Source organism: Taeniopygia guttata, chromosome 1 (assembly GCF_048771995.1).
Source record: "Taeniopygia guttata chromosome 1, bTaeGut7.mat, whole genome shotgun sequence".
Classification (NCBI taxonomy): Eukaryota; Metazoa; Chordata; class Aves; order Passeriformes; family Estrildidae; genus Taeniopygia; species Taeniopygia guttata.
Genome location: NC_133024.1, coordinates 69,271,216 through 69,297,855, shown reverse-complemented (window position 1 = coordinate 69,297,855; position 26,640 = coordinate 69,271,216). Strand labels below are relative to the sequence as shown.

The 26,640-nt window shown below is 37.8% G+C and overlaps 2 protein-coding genes across 13 annotated transcripts in view; one reads left to right on the top strand and one right to left on the bottom strand.

The window, feature by feature from the left end:
• The window catches only part of SGCG (sarcoglycan gamma), a 106,168-nt gene extending 96,157 nt beyond the window's left edge, over positions 1 to 10,011 (top strand). For 5 of the 6 annotated variants that reach the window (XM_030275335.4, XM_030275344.4, XM_030275349.4 and 2 more), the window contains 2 exons: positions 4,895 to 5,018; positions 6,531 to 10,011. In XM_030275335.4, the coding sequence (XP_030131195.1) occupies positions 4,895 to 5,018; positions 6,531 to 6,704 (298 nt within the window). In that variant the 3' untranslated portion in view covers positions 6,705 to 10,011. The remainder of the gene's footprint in view (positions 1 to 4,894; positions 5,019 to 6,530) is intronic. The other variant, XM_072930780.1, reaches the window with a different exon arrangement.
• Positions 10,012 to 12,204: 2,193 nt separating this feature from the next.
• Positions 12,205 to 26,640, bottom strand: part of SACS (sacsin molecular chaperone) — a 53,329-nt gene continuing 38,893 nt past the window's right edge. For all 7 annotated transcript variants that reach the window (XM_030275311.4, XM_030275318.4, XM_030275297.4 and 4 more), the window contains one exon: positions 12,205 to 25,461. In XM_030275311.4, coding sequence (XP_030131171.4) covers positions 13,901 to 25,461 — 11,561 coding nt within the window. In that variant the 3' untranslated portion in view covers positions 12,205 to 13,900. The remainder of the gene's footprint in view (positions 25,462 to 26,640) is intronic.

Genomic DNA, 26,640 nt, shown 5'->3' with positions numbered 1-26,640 from the left:
GCATTCAAAAAAGCAGGGATCAAAGCAGACATCTACAGAGAACCAAGGCCAATTAAGCCCACAGAATCCTCTAGGTTCCTTTTTTGCCTTTCAAAACATTAGTTCCTTGACAGGTTAAAGATTTTCTTTTTTCCCCTTTTTCTCTCATGAGTTTTTTTTTTTCCTCTTCATTTCTTGCCTTTTCTGTCATCCTTTGCTCCATGACCTCTAGTCTTTTTTTAATAAAAAATTACTATAATCATTTCTTGTTTAATTATAATTTAATTTCTGTTCCCCTTTAACCTTTACAAAGTCAGATGAATTCTGGGGTAGGTGTTCATGGTAGGATTTCTTTTTGCATGCCAAAAGTATATAGAGGGTCTCTTCCTTACCTGATGATGTGAGAAAGATGTTTTGATTATAGAATAATAGAATGGTTTGGGTTGCAAGGGTCCTTAAAGGTCATCTAGTTCTAACGCCCTGTCATGAGCAGGTACACCTTCCACTAGACCAGGTTGCTCAAGGCTCTGTCTAACCTAACCTTGGACACTCCCAGGGATGCACAGTTGTTGGATGCACTACAGTATTAGAGGTAGTGTGGAATCCTGGACATGTTCAGTACAGTTACAGTCATCCTGATCTTCCTTAGATAGGTGCAGGGAAGAATGCATACAGATGGGCAACTTCTGTCCAAGGTCATACCACGGAATTCTCTTCCCATTGAATTCAGTAGAGATGATGACTCCTGAGCTGGAAAAGTCAAAAAGGGGTCAGAAGGAAAGGATAAACAATTACCCAAGAGCAAGCTGGTTCCTCTGTCCAGCTCTAAGGGTCAAGCAATTCCAAAGTGCAGTAGAAAACTTGTGGTACTCTTTCTTCAGTGGTAGAACTAGCTTTCTAAAACATTGTGGTACTTAAAAGATCTGTAAGGCATCCTGACTCCTGCCAGACCAGGATGAAAAAAGAGATCAATATTCCTGCAGCCTGCACAGGCAGTGTCATCTGCTTCTTTACAAGAACTGCTGCAGGCTCTCCCTGCCCTCACATCCTCCCTAACAGGCAACTGAGCAATTTCTGGTGATCTAACATCTCCATGAGTTAGCAACATGCTTATAGGAAGAGGGAAATCTCCAAGCCTTTCACTTGTTGGGATAGTTTCAGATTCAGAGCCTGGATGCTGGTGTTCTGAAGTTCCCTCAGAATATTCTTTCACACAGTCCTTCGTTCATTATTTAGCACAGCTCAGCTTTCTCTGGCTGCCAGACAAGATAGTATAGTTGACTCCTGGAACTCTTACCAGCAAGTAAATATTATCTTTGCTGTAATCAACTGCTTTAGTTGCAATGGACTATGGAGAACCAATATCCAGCAAATGACAGCTGTAATGTAGTACCAGGGACCACCTATTCCCTCACCCTTCCCTGGCTATCATGTGCATTTTCTCAGGCTGCAGGAATCAGGGTGAAGGGGAGCAAGACAAAGTAACTATTCTGCAGGTGGGCCCAGGTGTGGCTTGCATTGCCTTACAATCTGTAAGTATGTCTACTTGAGTGTCTTAATTCAAATTACAAACATGCTTTGGAGGGAGATTTCCCAATGGCCTGAGCTCTCCACACCTTGATTTTCATTGTGGAACTGTTTGGGGTACATGGACAGGGTGACATTTGTGTTAAACTAATCTGAAATCTGTGATCTCTTGGAGAACACCTAATGTGCTCCAACCTTTCTGGGCATCCAGTTAGCAACAGCTAGTCCAGAGTTCTCCTCAGGACACATATAATGGGCCGTCAGGTCCTTGGCATCAAATGCTGTGCTGCCCAGATCAATTTCTCTTGCACCACACCCCTTGCTAATTGACCCTGGCAGCTACTGCAGTACCTAGAAGCTTCTCATAAGTACAGAATCCATCTTCCCAAGTGAGATCGAGGCTGTGACAGATGTCACATTTAGGACAGCACATTACATAGATTAATTTCCCCAGATGGTAAAGATCATTCACTTCATTGTCTTAAATGTAATTTATGTGTCTGTAAGTTTAAAAAAAAAATAAAGTGACTGGTAACAATATATTCCCTCATCATTCTAATGCACAAATTCAAATATTATAAAGTGACCAAAAACTCTAAGACAATTAATTTCTTCCCTCTTATTCTCCAAGCACCCTCCATCATTTTCAGACAAACTGAATTCTTGTTTTGCCAGGACACCTGAGAGATGTACATCAATGTGGGGACTGAGAAGGGACATTCAAAGTCAAGGTTTAACTTAGGCTGTTTCTACACTAGGTGCCCGTTTCCCTTTGAGTTCATCTGGACTTCAGACACCAAACCTTTGAATACTGTACAAAGAAATGCATCATTAGTGTTATTGACTCTTGCCTTTGCTAGAATCTCACATATTACAGTTCACATCACTGATTCATCACAGTTTGCATTGCCAGGAAGCTTCAATGACGTGCTTAATTAGGCAAATCCAGGCTGAGTTAATCTAGAAATAGGACCTGTATAAACAGCAGAAATTTAGGTTTGTGATTAATATAGCAAATGTAATTCTGCAATGTAATTTAAATTATGTGTATGTCATATCATAAATCTAAGTGCTTCCGAAGTCTGTAGGCTTCATGCCAGCATTAATTTTTGTAGAAAGTATGAAATATTTCTCTCATGTTTGATTGCTTTTTAAACTCCAGGTCTGATATACTCTCAGAAGTTTTTCCCAGTCTGCTGTCTTGTGATATTTAATGGAGTTTAAAAATAAAAATTTATGCCTACATATAGCTTGCTTATGTAGGTGAAATACTTTACAAAAGAAAATGAGGTATTTTAGAGATTAAAGCTTTTTGTTAAGGCAAACTATGGCAAAGTTATATTTAAGTCCTTTGACACTAATTTATGAAAATACATTAAATTTAAAAGATTGAAAAATAGAAACTTTCTTAATTTTTCAGTATATAATGCATACAAATGTGCACTGAAAAATATTCCTATGAAGCAGACCTCCCACATTAATCACTCAGGGAAAAATTGATTTTCTATTTCATAGAGGTATAAATTTAGAGATCTAAAGCAAAAATTCATACAAAAGTTGTTAAATTCCAAACACTGCTTAATAAAGATTACTAATACTGTATTGGTTGTCTGATTCAGAACTCGTTCTCATGACCTGGTACACAGCATGATCATGGCAGAAGTTTGTGCTATCTCAGATTCATGGAATGAGGCATCAAATTATTTTGTGGATATGGTCTCAATATGGGGCCATTATGCATTTACCCATTATTAGTATTTTATTTATTTATCAGTCAAATCAGTTTAAACTAATTGAAGGCGATTAACCCAGGAGATGTCAGGGAGAGGCAAATTATAGAAATGTAAAAATCGTAGAATGGTTTGGGTTGGAAGGGACCTTTTAAGATCAGAGAAGATATAATCTTCTTCTAACTCTGGCCAGGAGTGATAAGCCAATATTGCTTGAGCTGTTTTCAGATTTGAGGAAAAAAAATGAAGTTTCAGTGATTGTGCTTAGGTATCATGGATTTAGGTTTTAAGTTATCAGTTGGATTTAGCTTCTTCAGAACTCAAAGATACAACTGAACTTTCTTACTAGCACAAACTGTCTCCTTTTATATTCTTGTTTTAATGAAGTAACAGGAAAACAAAAAGAAAATGAAGACTTGAGTCTCAGTAAATTAGACAGCTAATTTCTGCCAATGATTGGCAGTCAGAGCCTGGACTCACTACACAATTCCCAGTAAAGCTCTGCTTGGGCACAGCTTCCACTCGCCCAGACTGACAGCTGTGGAGCACTCATGGAGCCAGTACAACATCTGCACACACACAAACACACACACACACACACACACACCAACCCTCTGCATTTCTAGAAAATGCAGTGGCTGAGAACATGCAGGCTTGAAAACAAGTGTGTGTTCTACAGTGTGGATGCAACCCACGTTCTTTGGTATATGTCCAGAGAATAGGAAAGCCAGCACATGTAAGCAGGGACCACCAGTTGTCTCACTTTCTCGAGCCTTCATATTCACCTGTTTAGTGTTGGCTAGTGTCATCAGGAAGGGTAAGTAAATAAGCATGATCAAAACCTAATAGGTATCAATTCTGATCCTGCAGTGCCTCGAGATGAAGCAGTTCTAGTAATAGTCAAAAGAAGCAATATAATCACTAGCCTGTTGCTAAGATTGGGCTTTTTCTTTCCTTCTCATTATTTTTAATTAGTATTTCTACCCCTTAGCATGAAAATTATAGCAAAATTCTGAAGCAACAAAGCCTTATCTCTTTGAAAAATAAAAATCATTATTCCTGCACAGCTGATCTAACAAGGTGATTACTCAGATAATACAGTGCCTTCCTGCCATCTTGTGGCACTGCAGGGTTTGCAACTTGCTGTTTGTTATACTGTATACTTTTTATTTCAAATTAACAGTTTTTAAGTTTCAGATGTCATCTAGTTAAACAACACACATACAGAGAGTGAAATCTTGGTCCAGCTAATTGCAGTGTCAAAAATCTCACTGATTAAAAAAAGTTCCAGACTATATTAATTGTATTTATTTCAATGTCTTACTATGTCAAAAATGAAAACAAATTGAAACTAACCAATGTAAAACTGGGTTTCAGGTTAATAGATTAGGTTTCTCTTTTACTGAAATAATCTGCAGTTATGTATGGAATAATACCTTGCATTTGTATTATGAATTAATCTATATTTTTCATTTGGTATGCTTTGTTGGTTTTCAAAATAGCTTCCTCTTTTTTCAAGTCCACCTAAAGAAAAGGGAAAATGCATCTTTTATATGACTTCAGAGCCTGAAAGGTCTTGTTCAATGTTTACTTATTTTTCTAAAATAAAGGAACATATGAGATTGTGCTACTGTCCAATTTCCTGCTCCTGCTTTTAGGCTGGAATCACCAACTCGATCTTTGAGCATGGATGCACCACGAGGAATTAATATCAAAGCACAAGCTGGGAATATTGAAGCTCTTTCCCAGATGGATATCAAGCTACACAGCAGTGATGGCGTGGTGAGTTCAAGCCCTTCTTTTCCAATAACTGTGGTTGATCTTCTGTGTGACTCTAACTTCAAGTCTTTTTTTCAAGTTCTGTTAATTAAATTCCTCAGGTTTTTGGTGGCAGGATATTGAAATAAATAGTGCCAATAATAAAACTTTTATTTATGTAAATAATAGTACCAACAGACATAATGTTGTATTAGCTTAGAGAGATGCTTTCTAATAAAACTTGGATACTGCTTAGCTCCCCACTACCACAGTGATTCCCAGCACCCCAGCGGAGAACTTTGGCTCAGAAGCAGATACACCCCCAAAGTGACAAAATTAAGGAGGGAAGCTCTGCAGACATCATTAACCACAGGCAACATGCAGCAGCCTATTTATCCCCTCTGCTGTACTGTGCCAGTTCTTCCACAGAGGAACTACAGACCAACCCACGTCCATCCTTAACCAGCTGGCTCCGCAGTGAGGCCTTAGAACTCAGGCCAGGACACACCTGGGTCCAGCAGCAGTGCTTGTGTCCTGCTCTTCTGTGCATGGGCAGAGACCCTGTCACTTACCTTAGAATTATAGAGTGAATTGTGCTGGAAGGAACCTTAAACATTATTCAGGTCCAACTTCCCCTACCATGGCCAGGGACACTTTCAACTGAACCAGGCTGCTCAGAGCTCAACCCAATCTGGCCTTGAACACTTCCAGGGATGGGTCATCCACAGTTTCTCTGGGCAACCTGTTCCTGTGCCTCACCACTGAAAGCAATTCTTTTTTATAGCTAATCTATCTTCTTTCAATTTAAAGCCAGTATCCCTGATAAAGCGTCCCTCCCCAGCTTTCTTGTAGGCTCCGGCTCCCTTTAAATGTTGGAAGGTTGCAATGAGGTCTCCCCAGAGCCTTCCCCTCTCCGTGCTGAACAATCCCAATTCTCTCAGCCTTTCCTCATAGGAGAGATGCTCCACCTCTCTGAGGATCTTCGTGTTCCTCCTCTGAACTCACTTCAACAGATCCCTTTCTTATTTTAGGGGCCCCAGAGCTGATGCAGCACTGCAGGTGGGGTCTCACCAGAGCAGAGCAGAGAGGCAGAATCCCCTCCTTGCCCTGCTTATGCTGCTCCTGTTGCAGCCCAGGATGTGATTGATTTTCTGGGCTGTGAGCATGCATTGCTGGCTCATAAATAGGTTTTCATCTGTCAATACCCCACATCTTTCTCCTCAGGGCTTCTCTCAATCCATTAATCACTCTGCTTGTATTCGTTTTGGGGATTGCCCCAACACAGGTGCAGGACATTGCACTTGGCCTTGTTGAACTTCACGAGTTCTCTGCCTAAGACGAGGGTGGGCACCAGCTTATTCCTGTCCTGTGTTTATATCTGCCAAGAACCTAGGGCTCAGAGAAACTTTGTATGTAACCAGTCCTTTGTAAAAGGCCATTCTTAAGCCTCTGCCTAGCCAAATTCAACTTGTCTCATGGCACGTTATTGCTTTACTATCTCTAGCAACTCTATTTCTCCTTCTTTTTCCCTCACAGCTTTTGCTCGATGCTGAAACGGTGCGACTGCCCAAGCTGCCTGAGGGTGCCAGGGGTGGATCTGGGATTTCTCAGGGGCTCTATGAAATCTGTGTGTGTCCAGATGGAAAGCTCTACTTGTCAGTGGCCGGCGTGGGCTCCACTTGCCAAGAATACAGCCGAGTCTGCCAGTGAGGCACCCAAAAGGCCACACACCCCTTTGGGCATCTGAGATTTGTATTACTCCTAAAGAGCATTACTGAAAGCATATTTTTCAGCATTTTAAAAACAAAGCACTTACAATTTAGGGAACAAATCTGCATCTACAGTTCTGGAATACAGGGTGTAACGGGAAGAAGAGCACAAATGACATTTCCACTTCAGAAGAATGACTTGAATCAAATGTTTTGTCAGTAACACTTGGAAAACAGCCTTACAGAGAGCATAAAAAAATAAAACAAATGTTTCCTTGCTGAACTATTATTCAGTCAGATGATTATGTCAGTGTTCATATTTTTGAGATCCATGGGTTTTCCTCTAACTACATGTACACACTTACTGTATTAGTGGGTGAAATTAAATTGAGGGAACTACTTGAATTATTTGTAAGACAAACCATTATTTGGAGAATTCAGAAAGTGCCAGCAAATGGTCTATGCAATTTTGTTCTTGCAATAACACAGGATAGAAAAATGTGGCATTTGTATGAGTTCTGTGTAAAAGATGTTGATTTGCTAATAGCTTTCTATTTTAATTTGGCAACACATATGCTGATTTACTTGTTACTGAGATTCATATAAAAATAACTAATGCAAAAAGCTCCAGAAGTCACAAAGGCCTCTCTGTGTCTCAAATCCATTCACTATACAACAGAGAAGTATGTTTGATAGCAATTGTTTGTTCTACTGCCTGTACCATCATATTTATTTAAATCTTTTTTTTATTTTAGGACATGCTAATTCAACAAGGCAATCTGTTGTGCCAGCTGGACTAGTAAAAAAAAATGTGTCTTCAGATTGTCTGACACAAGGAACTATTTGGGCAGTGGGAAAAAATCCTTTTATGCAGCCCACAGATTTCAATTAAGAGGAATATTTCATTCCCATCTGCATCTGTTTACTGGTATTTTTGATCCTGTCAGAGTGGAACTCCATCACAGAGTAAAACAGTTATTATTTTTTACATTAAGACTTTGGATATAAAATAAATGCTCACCAGAGCTGACAAACCGTTTATTGGCCTTGTAACAAAATACAACTGCAGACCCGTTCCCCTGTACAGTGTTGCACTGAACACAAATAAATTGTTTGCACACCGCTGGGTAGCAAGACTTGTATTTAATAGTCTGATGTTTAAACCTCATGGGTTTTTAATTCCTTTGATGCTGTTTTGTATGTACTTTACGATCTTATTATCCAGGAACGAGCTATCACATAGTGCCTTGGTGTCTATTTACAGAAGGATTTTTAGTAAACCATGAATATCCACCTTTGGGAAAAAAAAATTAATCATCACCTTTAAAACATAAGAATTAGGACAAAATAACTACTAACGTTTTAAAAACTTGCCACTTCAGCTCTGGTGAAAAAAGGGAAGAAAACAAGAAAAACACTCAAAAACCAGAGCTGAGAAAGAGTCCCCCATTAACAGTTTTCACTATTATTATGGTAAAGCCCAGGGCAGTCCCTGCTTCAAGGGCTGCCTTTGCAATTTCTCTAAGAGTGTCCCCCTGATGTACGGGACTAAAACTGCCTTTCAGCAGCAGGATGGAGCCCTCAGCAATTAATGCAAACTCCAAGAGCTCCAGCAGTGCAAGTAGGAAACACTTAAGGTGAGCTTAGGCGAGTGAAGCAAGGGTTCACGTTAGTGCTCCAACTGCTGTTACACTGCCTGAAGGAGAAGTAGGAAGCCACACATCTTCCATATCTGAAATTGCATTTTCTTGGGGTTAGACTCATTCACTTACTCCTGTCTTCAGGATTGAGTCCAAGGCTGTTGGCCATAGGGAGAGAAATGTTTATCTCCACAACTGTATATCTTGACATTATGTGTCTCTAAGCCTAAGCCCTTAGCTGAGGCACACTTTAACAGAAACCTGTCTTCAGTATTCCTTAAAGCCAATTTAGGTGGTTCCAGCTCCATGGACAAGCTTTTACAAACCGTAATACAAGCAGACTTCATTGATTAGAAAGTTTGAGTACTAAAATAAAGGTCAGAAAATACCCTTGCATGTACCAGATACCTAAAAACTACGAGTAACTTGGAGAACTGTAATGTTACCAATCTCGTACAGGTGTAGTATTAACAGCAAAACTGGGACTTGAGTCCTTAGAAATTTCAGCCGTTGTTCTGACATCAAGGAACATATGCCCATTTCCATGGAGTATCAAACAAATAATTCACTAATCCAACCCCTAAATGTTAGCCAGATACTCCAAAATAGTTAAAATCTCTTTGTTCTGCTGGCAATAAAAGCACAACACTTTTAAGTTATACATGTTAAACTTTTGTTTTGGTGGCGCATTTTCAATATGATTTGCCAATTAATTCACAGCAAGGGACTGAACTGAGACTTTCCAGGCAAGAATATCCTGACCCCTAAAGACCTAGGAAAATCAGGGTGCAGTCCCCTGGCTGGTAACACTATTAAGCAGGATGGCACTTCATTTAGATACTGCAATAACTATCATCTTTCTTGTGGAAATCTGGACTTGCTTCAGTTCACAGGTGGATTCTGAGTAGTACCAAAACCTAAAGAGGTTTGCTGAACCTGCCACCCAGCACTGCCACCCAAATCACCAATATGATCCTTTTCATTGCTTAAAATTGATTCTTCTTTTCATTATTCTACAACACTGACATCAGAGAGTATAGAAGTTGTGCACATGTTTTAAAGCATGACTGGCGACATCTTGTCACTATTCTTTCTCTTTTAGGTGTGGTTAGTAGAGAAAAAAATTTATGCTAATGTTACCAGAGCATAATCAGCTGATGCTACAATCTGAATTGCTGTTAATCTCAGCATAGTTCATACACCACTAAATAATAACTTCTGATATCTCCATGTGGATGTCTTTCCCCCCTCTTTAACACTTCAAAATTACTGTTTCTACTTTAATCAAATGTCAGTAAATAGTTACAGAGTAACAGAAAATTATAGCACAGGGAAGTGAGAGTATGCAGTTCTCTAGTTTGTTTCCAAAAGCATGATCCAAATGGAGAAGAGAAAAAAATCACTACCAGCATAGTGAACTGATTTGTTTGCATATTTACTCCCTCAAAAATAATTATTTACAGCTGTTCTTGCAACTGGTTTCAATTGTTACACTGGAAAAATTAGAGAAAAGCTTCATTGGTGATTGTGCAAACACAAGCTTTTTTTTTTTTTTTTCATTTCACAGTCCTTTAGTATTTGCAGTTGCCTATCTTTATATAGCTTTATGCAAAAGGAAATTGCAAGAATTGGAAACCGAGTTCTTGAATAAACTTTATACATTTTGAACAGTCTGCTTCTGCTTCTGTATTCAAATGAAACACGGCTTAAATGAATGTTTTCATTTTTAGAACAAAATTGTTTTTCCAAGACTAAGAATGTGAAATGTACTTTATTTAAAAACACGAACACAATCCTTGGTCCCAGCTAAAAATATACTTAGCAGAATTTAGGAAATGCTTTACAATTAGGTTTCATTGGACATCTGGAATTCCTTTGTCTTAATCAATAGTAGGTGAAAGTAAACAAAGAAATTACAGCAGTGCTACTGAATTAATCATCCAGAAAACAAACCAAAGATAAACAGTTTTGATTAAAAATTCATTGACAAAACCCTTCATGTGACAAAAAATCTGTCTTCGTCAAATGAAAACATTTATTTTGGCTGCCAGGTTTAGTTATTTTTGAACTATTAGTTCTGCCTTTGTTCCCCAAGACCAATCCAGCCTTTCTCAAAGAGTTTAGATCCAGCAATGGAAAATCTCAAAGGTGGTACTAACTCCTCTACTTTAATTGGAGAAATTACAATAGATTTATTTACAGCCTTGTTTAAATCAACCCAAGTATACCAGTACCTGAATGCAATCCTTACAGTAAATTTTAAATCCTATTTCAAAAATCATTACAGTAACTTTTCTGATAATAATTTGAGTACAAATATTGCAAAACTGCATTTTTTATACAATAAACCATTTATTCTTCTTCTAGTAGTCAGCTACACAAAAAATCTATGTCCTTAACAAAGAAAAAAAACCAAAAAAAAAAAAACAAACCCTCAAAAAACCAAAAACAACAACCCAAAAAAAAAAAAAACCAAAAAACAGAACAAAACCACAAATGAACAAAAGGTATTTTTCTTGTCACTAATTGCTGAGGGAAGTGTCCTGTGCCTTTTAGAATACTTATGTAACACCTCATTGTTTGGGAGGACAGCTTTTAAAGCACAAAATAGCAACAAGCCTATCAAGGCTTATTCCAACTGCAGTTCCTTAGATTTAAGCTGCCCTATATATAGTTGAATCAGCTTCCTATACCACTGACTTCTTGTTAAACTTCCCAGCTGTAGTTTTGGGAGACAAGAACTGGAGCTGCTTCTCCTAGATAAACTGCTGGTACTTGTGGAAGGTAAGAGACAGTGCTGAATGAAAAGATACTTTCTCCCATGAGAACTCATTTAATGTGCACAATTACTTGTTAAATGTATTTTTGTGGAACCTACATGCTAACATTTACTTCTACAAACCCTTACTACAGAATCATCACATCCTAACTGTTCTAAACCTCCATACCTGACTTAGACACATTGCCAAGTCTCCCAGCTGAGCCAAAAGGAAGAATCAATTCAGCATTTATGTGTTTTTATTTTTAATCAGGAATTAAATGGCACTTAAAAAATCAGGTTCTGTCAGAATATGGTCTCTTGGTCACACAAAGCCTCTTTATTTAGGCTAGCTGTTACAGTGAGTTAAGCAAATAAGAAACTAAGAGACTTCCAACTGAGACACCTCACTTGTCTGTCCCTCTGCAGCCATATATAAATTTCATTGTTCGCTTCAATTCAGGAATAAGAGAATTAATTAGTGTTTCTGTGTCATTCAAGTTTTCTTTCTCAACTTGGCTCAGTGTTTAAAATTGCTTCAGACCTTTAGCTTCCTAAGAACTGGGACCGTTTTCTTTCTCAGTGTCAGCACTCAACAAAATATACAAAATAAACAAAATAAAAATTATAACAGAATAGTTTAGTGGTTCTACACCGCCATTTTAACACTTTATAATAATAATACTGGTAAGGCAACATAAATTGCTTACAAAACATAGTTATACACTTAGAAGATTTTCTTCCTCAAGAGCTCACGTAAAAGCAGGAAAGTGTTCATGGTGCTCCTGTTACACTTTTGTATGCTTCCACTAAACCTTATGCTTTAGCTCCATTAAAAATGAAAAGCATGAGAACTGTTTCCTTTTCAAGTATTTTTCTTACCCTGAATACTGTTCATCTGACTTAATGCACAAAGCGAAGAACCACAAAGGAATCTATTTTAAAAACATAGGGAATTAACTAAACTGATTTATTTCATGGCACACCAGGATTTGTGTTTTACTTACATGCTATTTATTGCAAAAAATCAGCAAAATGTACAATTTGTTTGAGAAAACTGCAAACATTTGTCATTGGGAAAAAAAAAAAAAAACAGGCAAGTGTCCTTTTCAATAGTATTTTAATATTTGTACAATTATTTAGAATTAATCAAAAAAAGATTGTGTATTTACCTATATAAAAGCTTCAAATAATAGGTAAAGATAGCTTACATTATAAAACCAAAACACATCGGACTGAATTACATGTTTGCATTTTTCTTTATTAAATTTATGGCACTTAATTTAATAGCAGGAATAATAATAATAGGGCTCCACAATCAGAAGCAGTATCATTTTCCAACTGTCATAATTCTTCAAGAACAAGGCCTTTATAAGTAAAACTGAGGCAGTTTTGATTGTGATTTTCTGGTTTTGTATTACAACACTATCACAGCTGCATCAGCCCTGCAATCTTGCTGTTGTTTATTTTCCTTTATATTCTGTAAGTTAAATTACAGTTTCACTGTGCTGTCAAGTAGACAAGTGTAACAGCATGCCCCTGGAAAATGTTTGACATTTATGTTTAATGTGGCTGATCCAGCAAAAAAAAATTCCTTTCATTTAGCAATATCCTTTTTTATTTTATAAATTTTTTTACAAAAAGCTAATGTTGAACATACTGCATGACATTACCAAAAGTATTACAAACTATAAAATAAAGAGTGTGAACTAATAATCATATTTCTCAAGGGCTGTAGTGAATAACAAAATAAAACCAGCATTACATTGCAGCACCTTTAAACATGTAACAAAAAACAGTGCTCTGTGTACACCAAAAATGAGTTACTGAATTGTACTATTACCAATGTTTGTGGAAAAATATACATATATGTACACACACAAAGGCACACACGCAGGGGAAACAAAAGGACCTCAAGCATTTAGGCATCTGAACACTGAGTTTTGGTGTTCCAAAAAATATCATAAAACACCATATAATAATGTTCACAGATTTTATATCATCCACATGCTTTTTCATTAAACAAAAGATGACAGGCTCTAAAAAAAGAGTAAATTAAATACTTAATTATTTTATAATAAAGTAAATGCAATCAATGCATGACATGATGTGGCATGTTAAATCAAGTATCATTATTCAGCATTAAAATAACTGTACCAGTTTAGATGTACTAAACTATCCTTTAAATGTTTACAGTGTGATGCTGCAGCAAATTTATAATCAGATCCAGCTGATAAGAGTATTACTATGAGTGACATGAATGTCCACAGAATGCAAAAGAATACAGATATGCTTTGGAGCAGCATCTCCAAAGTTATTTAACTTCCACCCCATTTCCCATTTCATTTTATGTCCAGTCTTAAGATTAGTACATTGAAAACTGACATTATCCTTTCAGTAACATTACACTAAATGAAATAAATTTAATAAGGAGTTATAATTACAGGCTTCATCTAACAGAAAGCTAAGCTTTGGTTATATAAAGTGCAGTTCAATAATATGCCAATCACAATGTTGTGCATACATCTAATTTTTGCAGCTCAATTTCCTTGCAACTTCTAAAAAATATTCAGGTTTTACAGTTTGCTTAACAGCAGGCTCAGTTAAGAAAAAAATCCCATTTAAGCAAATTTCAGTTCTAAATACCTCGGTACCATCCACCTTTGTGCAGGACACTTCTAAACCGCTTGGCACCATGCAACCTCTTGGACATTCCATAATCTGCAGAATTGCATATGTATCTCACCACTGGAAACAGCTCATTCTTGACAAAACAGTCCTCTGACCTCTTCAAATAATTTATACTTTTTGTTGTATGAAGTTTTCAAGTTTTATTATGATACAAGCAGTACATTCCATCACTCTCATAGCAACTTCTGAAGTAAACCTATCATTGGGAATCTGTGGAAAAGGAAGTAAGTCAGGATACCTAGTTTTTAAACTATCTACTCCATAAGCCTCCAATGTCTGAACGTCATTTGAAAGTCCTTCAAGTTGCTGACTGTACTCCTCTATTTTTTGTGCAAGGGCTGCTGGTTTTATGTCTTTGTCTGACTTGCCCTTCACAGCATAGTCAGCTGCAATCAAGGCTAGTTTAGCAGAAAGGTAGCACTTAAAGCACACCCATTCATTGGCATTTTTATGAAGGTCATTTCGTGCAGCTGAAAAGTTGGCTCGGGCCTGCCTAAGCCATCGACGTGCCTCCACAGGATTGCCAACGGACCTGAATGTAGGTGGGACAAAAAAGCGCTGGGAATAAGATGGCCCTGTGGAGGAGGGACACTTTTCTTTATACTGTTGCCTTTCAGATTTGTGGCTTGTTGCTTCCTGATTCCATGAAGTGTAAAATCTCTGAAATGAAAATTTATCTGACTGAAATCGAGAAGCAGAAGATGAAAATGGTCTCCTTGAGGCTCTGTCCATATTTTGATCCATAAAGGCCTGTTTTTCCATCCTGTTAATCTCATTCTGTAAGTGTTTGAAAACCTCATTAGCTATATCAAGATTCTCTGCATTTTTATCTGGGTGCCATTTAAGATACAGCCTCCTAATAATCTTTTTTCTTTCAGATTCTGGAAGCTTCCAAGCCTGTTCAATCACAGATGTCACTTCTTTTAATATTTCTGGCAATGAGTTTGACTTTATCTTTTTTGGAGAATGGTGTTTTGAGGACATTGTCTTGTGGCTCTCTCTACCAGTGAAGATAGGTGGAATTGCCCTTGGTCCATGTGCTGGAAATTCTGTAGGACTGGTTGGGGTAGAAGGTGTGCTATCTCTGCCTTGAGAGCTTTCCTCTGGTCTGGAAAATTTGTACAAGTCAAGGGAGCTCACTATTTTATATTCACTATATCCAATATCAATCTGGTAAATCTTCCCCAGAAAACTGGGGCTTTCATCATCTTCTCTTTCTACTTCTTGCACAATGATTGCATAGGTATAAGTAGGCTGATATGATCCATATATATCACCACCTTCAGAATCAACAAGGTAACCAACATATTCACCAGGATAAAATACATTCATTGGATCCATTAGAAGTGTATAGTGAATTTCAGCTGGTATAGGAGTGCCAGGTGTTGGTAGTTCAAGTTTTGATGGTTCAGAAGAGTCATACTTCACTCCTAAGCTGTCAAGCTTCTCACTGATCCGATAAATATCATTACAACCCAGCATAGCAATTAAATATGAGGTATCAGAAATCAGGTTGTCAGTTGCAGATTTTAAGGTCATGGCTAATGCTAAGAGGAAATTTATGTCCTTGCTGTCAGAATGCTGTATGTAAAGCAGTATTACTGCATTTCCATATCTCTTCAAAAAAGCAAATGTTTCACTTTTGCTGTGGGGAATAGGAGCAAATCCTTTAACTCTTAATGTTGTTTGCAACTTCTCGAAACAGGAAACTTTCAAACCTTCTCGCAAAGCTTTGCAAAGTCTTATTGCTTTTTCTTCGTTAGCCAGAAAAGCATTGTCATTTTCATGCTTCATAATCCTAATGAGTCCTGTGATGAATTGCTCCGAAGACAACAGTAACTGTAACCTTCCCTGCAAAGAACATAACGCTCCAAACTGACAAATTTTGGGGGACTCCTCATCTAACTGTTCTTCAAGTATACTGCTAAGTAAGCGAGGCCTCAGTTTCTGAGGGAATAACATTATCAATTTAGTGTGAAAGCCGTGGTCTTTGCCTAAGTAACACTGGCTAAGATCAACAAGCATCTGCACACCAATGTTACCTTGGATTCTGCTTTTGTAGTGGGGTGCATCATCAAAAACTAAGATACTAGACTTTACTAACCTACCATCTTGACTAGGAAGGTAAAGGGCAAAATCTCTCATATTCTCAAGGTCATTCCTAACCTTAACAGAATCATTCTGAAGACTTTTGAACAGGCCTGAAACTACTCTTTTAACTGTGCGCATTTCATTAGGATCCAATTGCTTTCCTTCCGAGCTCTTATATATGCGACCCAGAACTTCAACATACTGCTTTGTTGAAATAATGTCTTCAGTGCCCAAATGTTTAAATAACTGATGGAAAGTACCAAGTTCTAAAGGAAGTTTGTAAAGATAGGGTTTAAAATCAGATTCATACTCAAGGTTTATTACCACCTCCTCAGGCTTAAGGAGCTTCCAACCTTCTTCCACCATTACAAAAGAAACTCCTCGAAGCTGAAAGCGGAATTCCCTCTTCTCTGTACTAAGAAACTCATAAATGCTTCTTAAGACCTTGGCCCTGGTTTTCACCATGTCCTCATCCAAAGTTGTTATATTGCATATGTTCCTGCAGTTATTGATAACTTTGTCCAGAGGAGGGTCCAAATTAACATTCAGCATGGCTAAAACTTGCTCAAGCTGTTCTTGTGCACCAAGACTACTCCCCTCTTGTTCTTTGATGCTTAGAGGTGTTGCTTTCTCAGGAAGAATAGGACATGACGTCCACAGCAACTGCAACACATCGGTCTGCTTGAATTTAGGGTTCACCTGTGCCCCATTGAATCGTATAAGAGGAAGAGTTCCATTAACTTCTTGATACTGAGGATGAAATCTCACAAATTCTGCTGGAGCTCGTTCAGGGCACAGAAAAGGAATTAAAGACAATTCTTTCAGAAAATTTCCTGAAAAAAGGTCTGCTCTCTCTTGAAAGATATGGTGGAGGAGAACATCGACAGTATTCTGTAGTGTTTCTTTAGACCAGTTTTCTGTATTTGCTCGCATGCTGATTTCCTTAGCAAACTGCAGTAACTGCTGCTGTGAAATGATGAATTTCAATCCGATATGTCGCAGAAAAGTTACCCATGATGGAAGGAACGCTGCTTGATTTTTTGGTTTTGTAAGTTGCTCCAGCTTCTTAAAAAAATCTTGAGGTATAAAGAATTTTTCAGGCAGCATAACTTCAAAGACTTTTACAGTCCTGTCATAAAAGTACTTTGCAGGTTTTAACCTATTGCTTGCATCATGAATGATCAAAATGCTTTCAAGCTTTTCAAACAGTTGTTCTTTCATTTCTGAAGTTTCTTCAATGCTAGTTAGCCTATTCTTTAAGTAGATCAAATGCTCTAATTTTGCATCGTAAGACAGACTTTCAATTTTTGGCAAAAGATGTTTCAAGTACACTTCAAGATCATCCACAGAGACACAACCAAGCATAGTGTACAAGTCTTTCAAATGAACCTTCTCTTCAAGAAAAGCCGATGAAGTTGACTGTGTCCATCTGTCTACTTCTACTGATGGGATGCTTTTCGTGAGGACATAACATGTCCCATATTTTGCAATGCTGATGTATCGGCCACTGATTGATTTGTAACATGGAAGAGACTTTAAAATTTTAATGTCATCTTGAGATGTCAAATGACATAAGTTGCAATTGAAGTACATTAGGAGAGCCTCAAAGTCACTTTCTGCTAACTTTTCAGTCTTAAATGTTGATGTCTGTACCATATATTGTATGGCTTTCAGAATGCTGGAGGGATTATCTATGTTTGCTGTACGTCCTGACAACAAAGGCACTAAAGCACTGTCTTTGGAGCAGATTTTGTTCAATGCCAGCTGAATACAGCCTGTTTTCATTAAAGCATGGAAGACTTTATCACTCTGAGCATTTGGAAAGACAGCTATATGCATGATGCTGAGTGGCAGCAAAACATCAGACTCTGGCACAACCAGATGATTGGCTGAGACAGTAAACTTTACACCTGGGAGCAAAGTCCAGTCCTTCAAAGTTTCAATAACACCATCAAATTTTGCTTGTGTATCTTCTTGCTCTTCCTTAATATTTAGAGACTCACTGATAAAATGCCAAGCACTTTTAAGCCAAGATTCACTTGCAAAGTTTTCCTTCCATTTCATACAATTTCTAGTTTTATACTCTCTAGGCAGCACAGATGATAACAATTCAGCAAAACTTCTGATATCAAAGACTTTTGCTACTTCACTGCTAAGCAGGATGTTGTTGTATCTCAAATACAATGTGTTCATAAAGAGATCCTTCCGTGACGGAATCAGTTCATGGTATGTTGTCAAGAACTTTGGGCGCTTTGAATCAAAAACTTGCAAAACATTGTCAAGAGTAATGAGCAGTGGCAAACCCTCAATTTGAATTTCATTTTCTTCTGCATCTTTGAAACAGTAGTCAACCAGGAGTTTGAGGCTGTGGAACAGTTTCAAATTTGTCTGCTGAAGACGACAGGGTAACTTTCCAATGTGGCAATTGGAGTCTGGAAAAGAAAATGTCATCAAAAACAATCGGACATCAGCAGGTGTCACATAGGTGACAGGAATATCTGCATCTACCAAACAGTGGTAGAGATTTGCAGTCTCATCACAGTTATATACCAAATTAAATCCAATTTCTAAGAGTAAATGCTTTAGTCTGTAAACATTTTCGGCCACTGTCTTCCTTGTTGTGATGTTGTATTCTGTATTTTTGAGGTGCTGCAATTCATCTTGTAGCAAATTGTCAAAGAATGGTCTGCCTTTGTTAACAGCACACATGTTAACCCACGTGATGATAACAGCAGAATGCAAATCAGAACCATCAACATTTGGAGCTCTCATAACAGGTAAAAGACGCTTCAAATCTTCATAAATGCAACTGTAAACTGCTTTCACTAAGCAATACCAGTCTGGTTGAATATCAAGTCTATTAACTGGGAAAAAGGATAAAAACTTTTTTAAAGTATCTTTCACAGCATGAATAGGTGTGTTTTGCAGCACTGATACAGTGGGGTCAGTGCCTGGAAAATACCTCTTCTTCAGCTGAATCAGCAGTTCAACGTAGGCTGGTGCTATCAGCGCTGTCATTAGACTACTATTCCAGTCACTTCTTACTCCAACACCGTTATCATCACGCCACAGATTTCTTCTTGCAGAGTCCAGAGCAAAGTGTCCATTCACATGGAAAGGTAATCCAGTTTCTAACGATAAGGGCAAGAAACAGAAAGCTCTGTGGGGTTTTTTGTAATTATGAGTAATGCAAGCTGCTACTCCACCACGAGGGAAAAGAGTAATGTCTTCATTCTTGTGGGCTGAAACTACACTTTTGGATACCTTTTCCATGGCAGAAAAGCCCGACCTGTTGCAAATTAACCAAGTGGTGAGATTTCCTTCAGAGTCTTCAGTATCCATTGTGTAAGTAATCTGCTGTACAGGTATTTCACTTAGCTGCTTCTTTTTAGTTACACTGTCAATTACAGATGCATGGAATTGCTTTCGTTTCAGTCTGTCTCCATCAGTGATTTTGCCTTGTACAGAATACAGGACATTCAGTGCTCCTGTTGTTTTTTCTACTTCACAAATAGAAATTTTTTCCATATGGTTCAAAAACATTAGGAGTTCTGCTCCATCTGTACGCAGCTTATCCAAAAGATTTTGGACCATTCTATCTGAGCATGGAACTGATGAAATTTCTGATACTTTTGCCATTTCTCCATTTCGAAGAGGAAACCTAAACATTGTACAATTGTCCAGTTTAAAGTGATTTCCTAAGTAGAGATCCAGTACATCTGAGAACTGGGTTCTGAAATCTGCATCTAAATCTCTAAACATGCGGCCAGGACTTGTTGACGTTGAACCTGGTGCATATCTCGCATGAGGATCAAAAATGCAAAGTATATCGTTGCCAGACAGGAAAGAAGGGCAATCTGTAATGTGATAAACAGAATTGAAACCTATACCATATTGTCCAGTTTTACAGGGATTTCCTACTTTTGTACCTTTTCCAAGGTTCTGGATTCCCCGAATATCATCTTCTGTAAAAGGCTGATTGTTGTAAACACACAGTGCTGGTCCTTGAAGTGGTGCCCATTTCTCATCAAAAATTCTATCAGCTGGATGCTGTCTAGGATCAAACACAAAACAGATCTCTGTAGCTTTTGCATCATCTGCATTCTGAAGGAGCTCTTTCAGCATTTCTTTTTCTGAAGGATAAGCATTCAGAATACTTTTAATTCTACTAGTCAATTTTTCTTTCTGGCCAAATTCTGTTCCAAGTGTAGTAAAACAGATATTTGATGCATATCTTTCTAAAGCTTTATGGCGTTTTGGTATTGCTCCAAGCTTCACTGCAACTTCTCTTGGAATATCGCCATGACAATATTTAACAGTTGTGTCTTTAACTTTTATCCAAGGACAATCGTTGTAACACAAAGACTTAGCAGGCAAAAGTGCAAGACGAGTATCTGGCAACAAAATCTCACCATACTTTTTCTCACAAAATTCCTGCTTCTTCTCCCTAATGAGGCCCCATATTCCTTCGCTAATTATTCTCCTGCAGAGCTGAAAGTTGTCTTCTGTTAGTTGTTTGGTCCCTCTCTCCTGATTTATTAATTCTAGAACCACAGCAAAGTCCTCAACTGTGAAAGCCTGTCTTACACCCACACTTTCAAACAGCTCACGGAAACTATTTTTGTATTTGTTAGGCAATTGATAGAGATAGGGTGCTGCTTCAAAATTCAAATGAAAAGACACTTTTGAGGGATCAGCATACACATTCTCAACCAAAATAAAACTAGAGTTTGTCAGCTGTTCAATTATCATGGCTTTTGTTGATTCACTCTCTAACATCGCTTCATGCAGGTATTTGTAACAAGCATTAGTGATGTTTTCTTGATACAACGTGATTCCATCAAATGACTTTGCAACTTCTTCTAACTGATTTATGACTAGATTAACAGCTGGTTTCTTAAGTAAACCCAAAAATTCTTTGACAGCTAATGACAAAGTACCACAACCTTTAAAAGAGTGGGAATTTTCATTAAGAATTGGTTGTATGAGGCAAACTATATCTTGATGATCAGCAGTGAAAAGATCATTTGCTGAAAACATCGCTTCAGGCTGAAAATCACTACCTTTCCAGTGCAGTGAGAAGCCTGCTGGTTTGCTAAGGAATGGAAGGAAAGGAATGTTTTGACATTTTGCAGCAAATTCTTTAGCTCTAGGATCCCTAGATTTCAATTTTTCATCAATAAGACTCAATATAATGCTGCTCCTGAGACAAGCTGCGGCATGATCAGTCTTGTTAATTTCAGCTACTGACTCTGCACGTTCTATCAGATCTTCCCATAAAATATCATCTTTAGCCATTCCCAACTGCACAAGTTTAACCAAAATAACAGGGTTAAGATAATCCTGAGTGGTACCATAAGGAAATCTTCCATCCTCAGCATCATACAGCTTTGCAACTCTTCCTTCAGGATGGATCAGTCTTGATGGTGTAACTAATGAATGTCCATCCAATGAACAGGGAATACATGGAGTAGCACGAAGAATTCCTGAGAACTCCTCAACTTTTTCATTGAGAACATAACGCATCAAAGGATCACGTAGCTCCGCATCAATCTCCTGAATATTAGGGAAAAATACCTCAGAAAAGAACTGTTTCTCAGAGAAAGTGTTCTCCAATAGTATGTATTTGCATCCTGCTTCTTCAAATCCTGTCTTTACCCAGGATGGAAGATCTACAGCACACAGATTTTTGGAACCAGTTTTTTTAAGGTACTTCAGGAAGATCTTGAAGGCTGACGGCCCAACATCTGGCCGTTTCAGTATGGAGTCATCTAAAAACCTTACATTCTTCATGGAAACCCAAGATGAACCATCAGAAAACACTTTGATCCCTTCTTTGCTTTTCATATGAGCTATGTCCTCATAAAACCCTTGACAAATAACAGAAAAATCATCGTGAACTGAATCAGGATCTGGCCACACTGCACAGTAACTGTAGTCAACCAGCTCACCATTGATTGCCATGTCACGTAAAACACAAAGGGCTTCTATGTAGGCTTTTACAATAACATGCCTCATGAACACTGTATTCCATCTTCCTTTTGTGTCTGTTTTCCAGATCTCTTTCCGATTTGAAGTAACTGCAAAGCAGCCATTTATGTGAAGAGGTAAGCCTGTTTTTATTCGCAGAGGTAAATAGCAGAATACTTCACCTATGTTGTTGCAATTAGGCTTCACAATCCATTTTTGATCCTGGGTTTCAGACAGCAGCACTCCTACACCACCACAAGGGACTAGGCCTAGTCTTCGTCCACTTTCATGCAAAGAAAATTTCAAAGCATCTCCAACATCCATGCAAGAACATATAAGCCACGTTGTTGAATCTACTGTTTTCTGTGGCAATTCATCACCTGATCTTTTCGTCTGTCCTGATTTAGCCATTTCAAAGAAAGCAGCTGGATCATCTTCAGTGCCTCTGAAAAGCGGAGACTGTAAATCAGCAATCCGCCTAAACACATGGTGAAATTCTTCTACTACTATCTGCAGGATACATGATGACTTTGGTGCTTCAGTGGGAAGCTTTTTAGTACTGCTGCTGCACACTTTCATGAGTTTAGCTGCTTCCTTTAAAACACTCACATTTGGTGCAGTCAAGGCTTTGGAAGAACACAGATTTTTTCTGATAGTGACGACATCTTGTGCCACACCGGGATCATCTGCTTCAATCTTCAAGTATTTCAAAACCATTGAATTTACACTCTGAGCAAATATTATCAGTCTATGACCGCAAATGCTAAATTCATCTACAAGAGAGTAAATGTCTGCTGTATTGTAGGATGCACTGCTGACTTCACTTACTTTAGCTTCCTGCTGAGTCCTAAAGGACAGCCTGAAAAGCGTTCCTTTGTAGCTATAGGGAGATTCTACTGTCAGTGGTAGCTGGCAACCAAAAACTCCTATAAATGGCTTAAACTGGTTTGGAAATTTTCGTAGTCTCTTCTGTTGCTTACTCCAGTTGATTTTGATGCCAGGGTTGGATTTATCTCTGATATGCTTACTTATATGGTTGACATTTGGATCAAACATAATCATGAACTCCCGGCTCAAAATAATAGGAACATCAGTGATATGATAAACAGAATTAAATCCCAGCCCAAATTTTCCTACTTTGTCAACTTCACTCCTTTTTAGAGATTCTCCTAATCGAGTTATATTTAGGAAATCAGAGTCAGAAAACTCTGAATTATTGAATGACCACAAAGCTGGACCATGACATGCTGCCATTCCTGGATCCAGAAGGTTTTCTCTTATATCCATATTTCTTCTCATGTCAATAAGGAAATTGCATTCCGTTGCATTAGCATCATCAGCATTTTGAAGAAGCTCCTTAAAGATATCTGAAATGGAAGGGTATTCTTCCAATATGTTTTTAATTCTCACAGTCAGAGGCTCTCTTTGCCCAGATTGCTCAAACCCCATATTTTCTGGATTAATCAGTCTTGTGCTAAGGCATGGAACATTTAACCACTCAGCAGTTTTCATTGGTATGTCTTCATGCACCAAAATTATGGGTTCAACAGAATCCTCAAGCAGATCATTTAAGTCATCAACTTTGATGTCACAGTAACAGCACTCATGAATTGGCTTCATTGCAAGTTTATAAGGAAGTTTGCCACTGTACAGCGGCATGGGCGTATGCAGACTCGCAGGGATTTGATTGCTGTACAACCACCTTATGATACTCAACATAATGTGAAGGCTTTGCTTGCTCTCTTGTTCCGAGAGAGACTGCTCACTCTTCAGATATATTTTCTGAATGACCATGGAAACATGGTCTGGTGTTAACTCCTCAATTGAACCACAACATTTAAACAACTGGTGAAACTTCGCCATAGTTTTTGGAACATAATGTAGATAAGGCTGGAGATCAAGATCAGGAACTGATTTTATAACGGCTTGTGCGAGGGAACAAAATGTTTTACCTGTCCAAACCCAGGGAAATTTGAGGGATTTAAAAGCTTCTTTGCCTTCTTCTAGATGATCATGCATAAATCCATAAATCTCAAGCAAGATATGCTGAAACTGATAGTAGTCCTCATCACTGAAGGTTTTAGAACCATGCCAGTCAACTACCACCTTGAAATGTTTCAAGACTGCTTTTATGCTGGGCTTGGTGGGGATGCCAAGTGCTTTCTCTATATCCAACACCACATTTTCCACAAGAGGAACCGAGGAACCAACTAAAATTGCGTGCGATATATCACACATTTCTGGTGGTGAACACAGATTACAGTGATCTCCCTTCCAAACCAAGGACCCTGGATAATTTGGAGGCCTTTCCTTACTTGCAGGAATCCATTTTATCTTTTTCATCGTAGCTTTTGTTTCAGATGATTGAAGCAGCATGTGGTTTTTGTTCAAAATTGTCAAGAGAGTTCTAGCTTTCCTTAACAGCAAATCATGATTGGTGTTAGAGTCAGCATGCAAACTTTCAATTTTTTTTGCCACCCTCAAGATATCATTTTCCTCAAGATTGGCTTCATTTTTTAAGCCTATTTGTCTCAGTGAATGAAGAATATCTGAGGATGTAAAAATAACAGGGGGGAAGCAACTTTCCTCCTCAGCATAAAACAAATGTTGCAGAAGTTCTACCTCAGGATCAAAGAGTTCATTTGCTGACACTATCTTTTCTGGTGAGATCTGAATAAACTTTAGTGGTGTCAGCCAATCTATCACATCTGTATTCTCATTTTTCAGAAAAGTCAGATTTTCAAGAACCCATTGCATTATCTGTGCTGTTTCATCATATGAATAAAAATCACTTCTTATGTCTTCTATAACAAACTTCAAGCAGTCTGTGCTTTTTAGCTGTTCTATTTTCAGCAAATTAGCTAAGCGAATAGTTGCTTCATCACTGCTGTCAATTATTGGAACTGAAAACCTTAGACCAGGAGGAATTTTGGCAGTGTGGTGTAATACCTTACTACCATTTAGCCCAGTATACACAGGGACACTTTCATCAGATGATTTTTCAACTTTTTTAAACATTAGCAATTCCTGAATAATTCTCTTTTCTTTTTCATTTGCATCTGTTAAACTAGCTAAGAATGCCCTAAGAGCATCTTTATGTGTCGGTGGGAATGACGCAACCTGATTGCATAGTTTCTGTAAGGACATTTTTTCCATTATTTGTAAAACAGCACTTGGCAATGGTGGATGCACATATTTTTTTATAAGTGGATGTTGGATAGAAATATCCAGTTTCTTAAGTACAACTCCACCAATTTTCTGAATAATATCAGCTAAATATTCTGGGAGCTGAGTCTCAGATTCATCTTCCAAAATGATGGGTGATGGATTCTTAAATCTAACCAGTTCCACTGATGTTTGATTTTCCTCCAGCAGCGTCCTGGGGATAAGCGGCATTTCATCAAACACACTCAAGTCATCAGAAAAATGTATATATAGATTCTTCCAGACCATCCTGAGCCAGGAAACTGATGGGTGCTTTTTTTCTTCCAAGCCTGGATACCATTGTACAACCACATCTCTCCCAGGCCATACACTGTTCATAACTTCTTTAATGAGCCGGGCAAACCTTTCTGGGTTCAGGAGCTGCAGCTGAGTGCATGGCCTCCCTGAAATTACAGCAAAAGGGAAAAGCTGTGAAAATCACAGAGTTAGCAAATGGCTTCAAGGGGCAAAGAAAAAGGAAAACAAGGAAAGAAACTATAATCTGTGCCATCTTTTTCTGGGGGAAAAAAAAAGGTTTGTTAACCAGGACTGCAGAAACCAGTTTCCTTTGTTTTCAGGAGTTAATGAAAAGAAAATACATTCCACATTAGTATGAAAGTATAAACAAACTGAAAATTATCAGTATGTTATCATTACATTTGTTAGTTTAACACAAAAGTTCTCAGGCATACATAGCAACTAGAGATTTAGAATTGAACTACAAACTTTTTTTTTTAGTTGATTCTTTACCCAACTTATTTGCCTAGTGGTAAATAAAAATATAATCCTTTATTTCTCTATAATTGCAAATGTTCAAACAGATTTGAAAGATCATTTATAAGATATAGTAAAGTGGTTTGGGTGCAGCTGCTCTTACAACTAAAACTGACAATAAACTAGACTCAGACAGGAAGTGCTGAAACTAAGTCTATATGTTTTTACTCTTATTATTGAAGTTCTCACTAAAATAAATATCTCTTTACACTCATGTCTTAATTATAATTAGGAAAGTTTATACTTAAAACCTACAGAACTTCTGGGAGTAAAACAGCACAGAATAAAAAAATACCACTACTTCCCAACACATCAGAAATAATGACAGAAGTGAAAGTAAGACAACCATTTGAATTTCACATCTTTCATCACACATCTAGATAACATTGCCATTTACTTGAAGGCAACAGTCCAAATAAAGATTAAGAGCATTTATAGGCATCCTTCAGAAAAAAATATTTTTTCTTTCACTTCATGCCTACCGAGCTACAGACTCTGATAGTTCTACTGAACAGAAAAACAGGTGAACACATCAGCCTTGTAAAAGTGAGGAAAACTTGCAAAAGGAGCCCACAGAAGATAAGAATCTACTTAAAAGCTAAATTTAAATCCTATTTTTGTAATTTGAGAACAAAAGTTTAAAATACTGGTTTTAAAACTATACAGATAATCTTAAAAGTACTGGAAATTTTCCTGCATGTAAAATTATTAAATATACATAAATAAACCAAGGAAAATATTGATAATCTCTATGTACCATAACTACAAGGTTTTCTTCCTCAATATACATTTTCCCCTCAGTTATATTT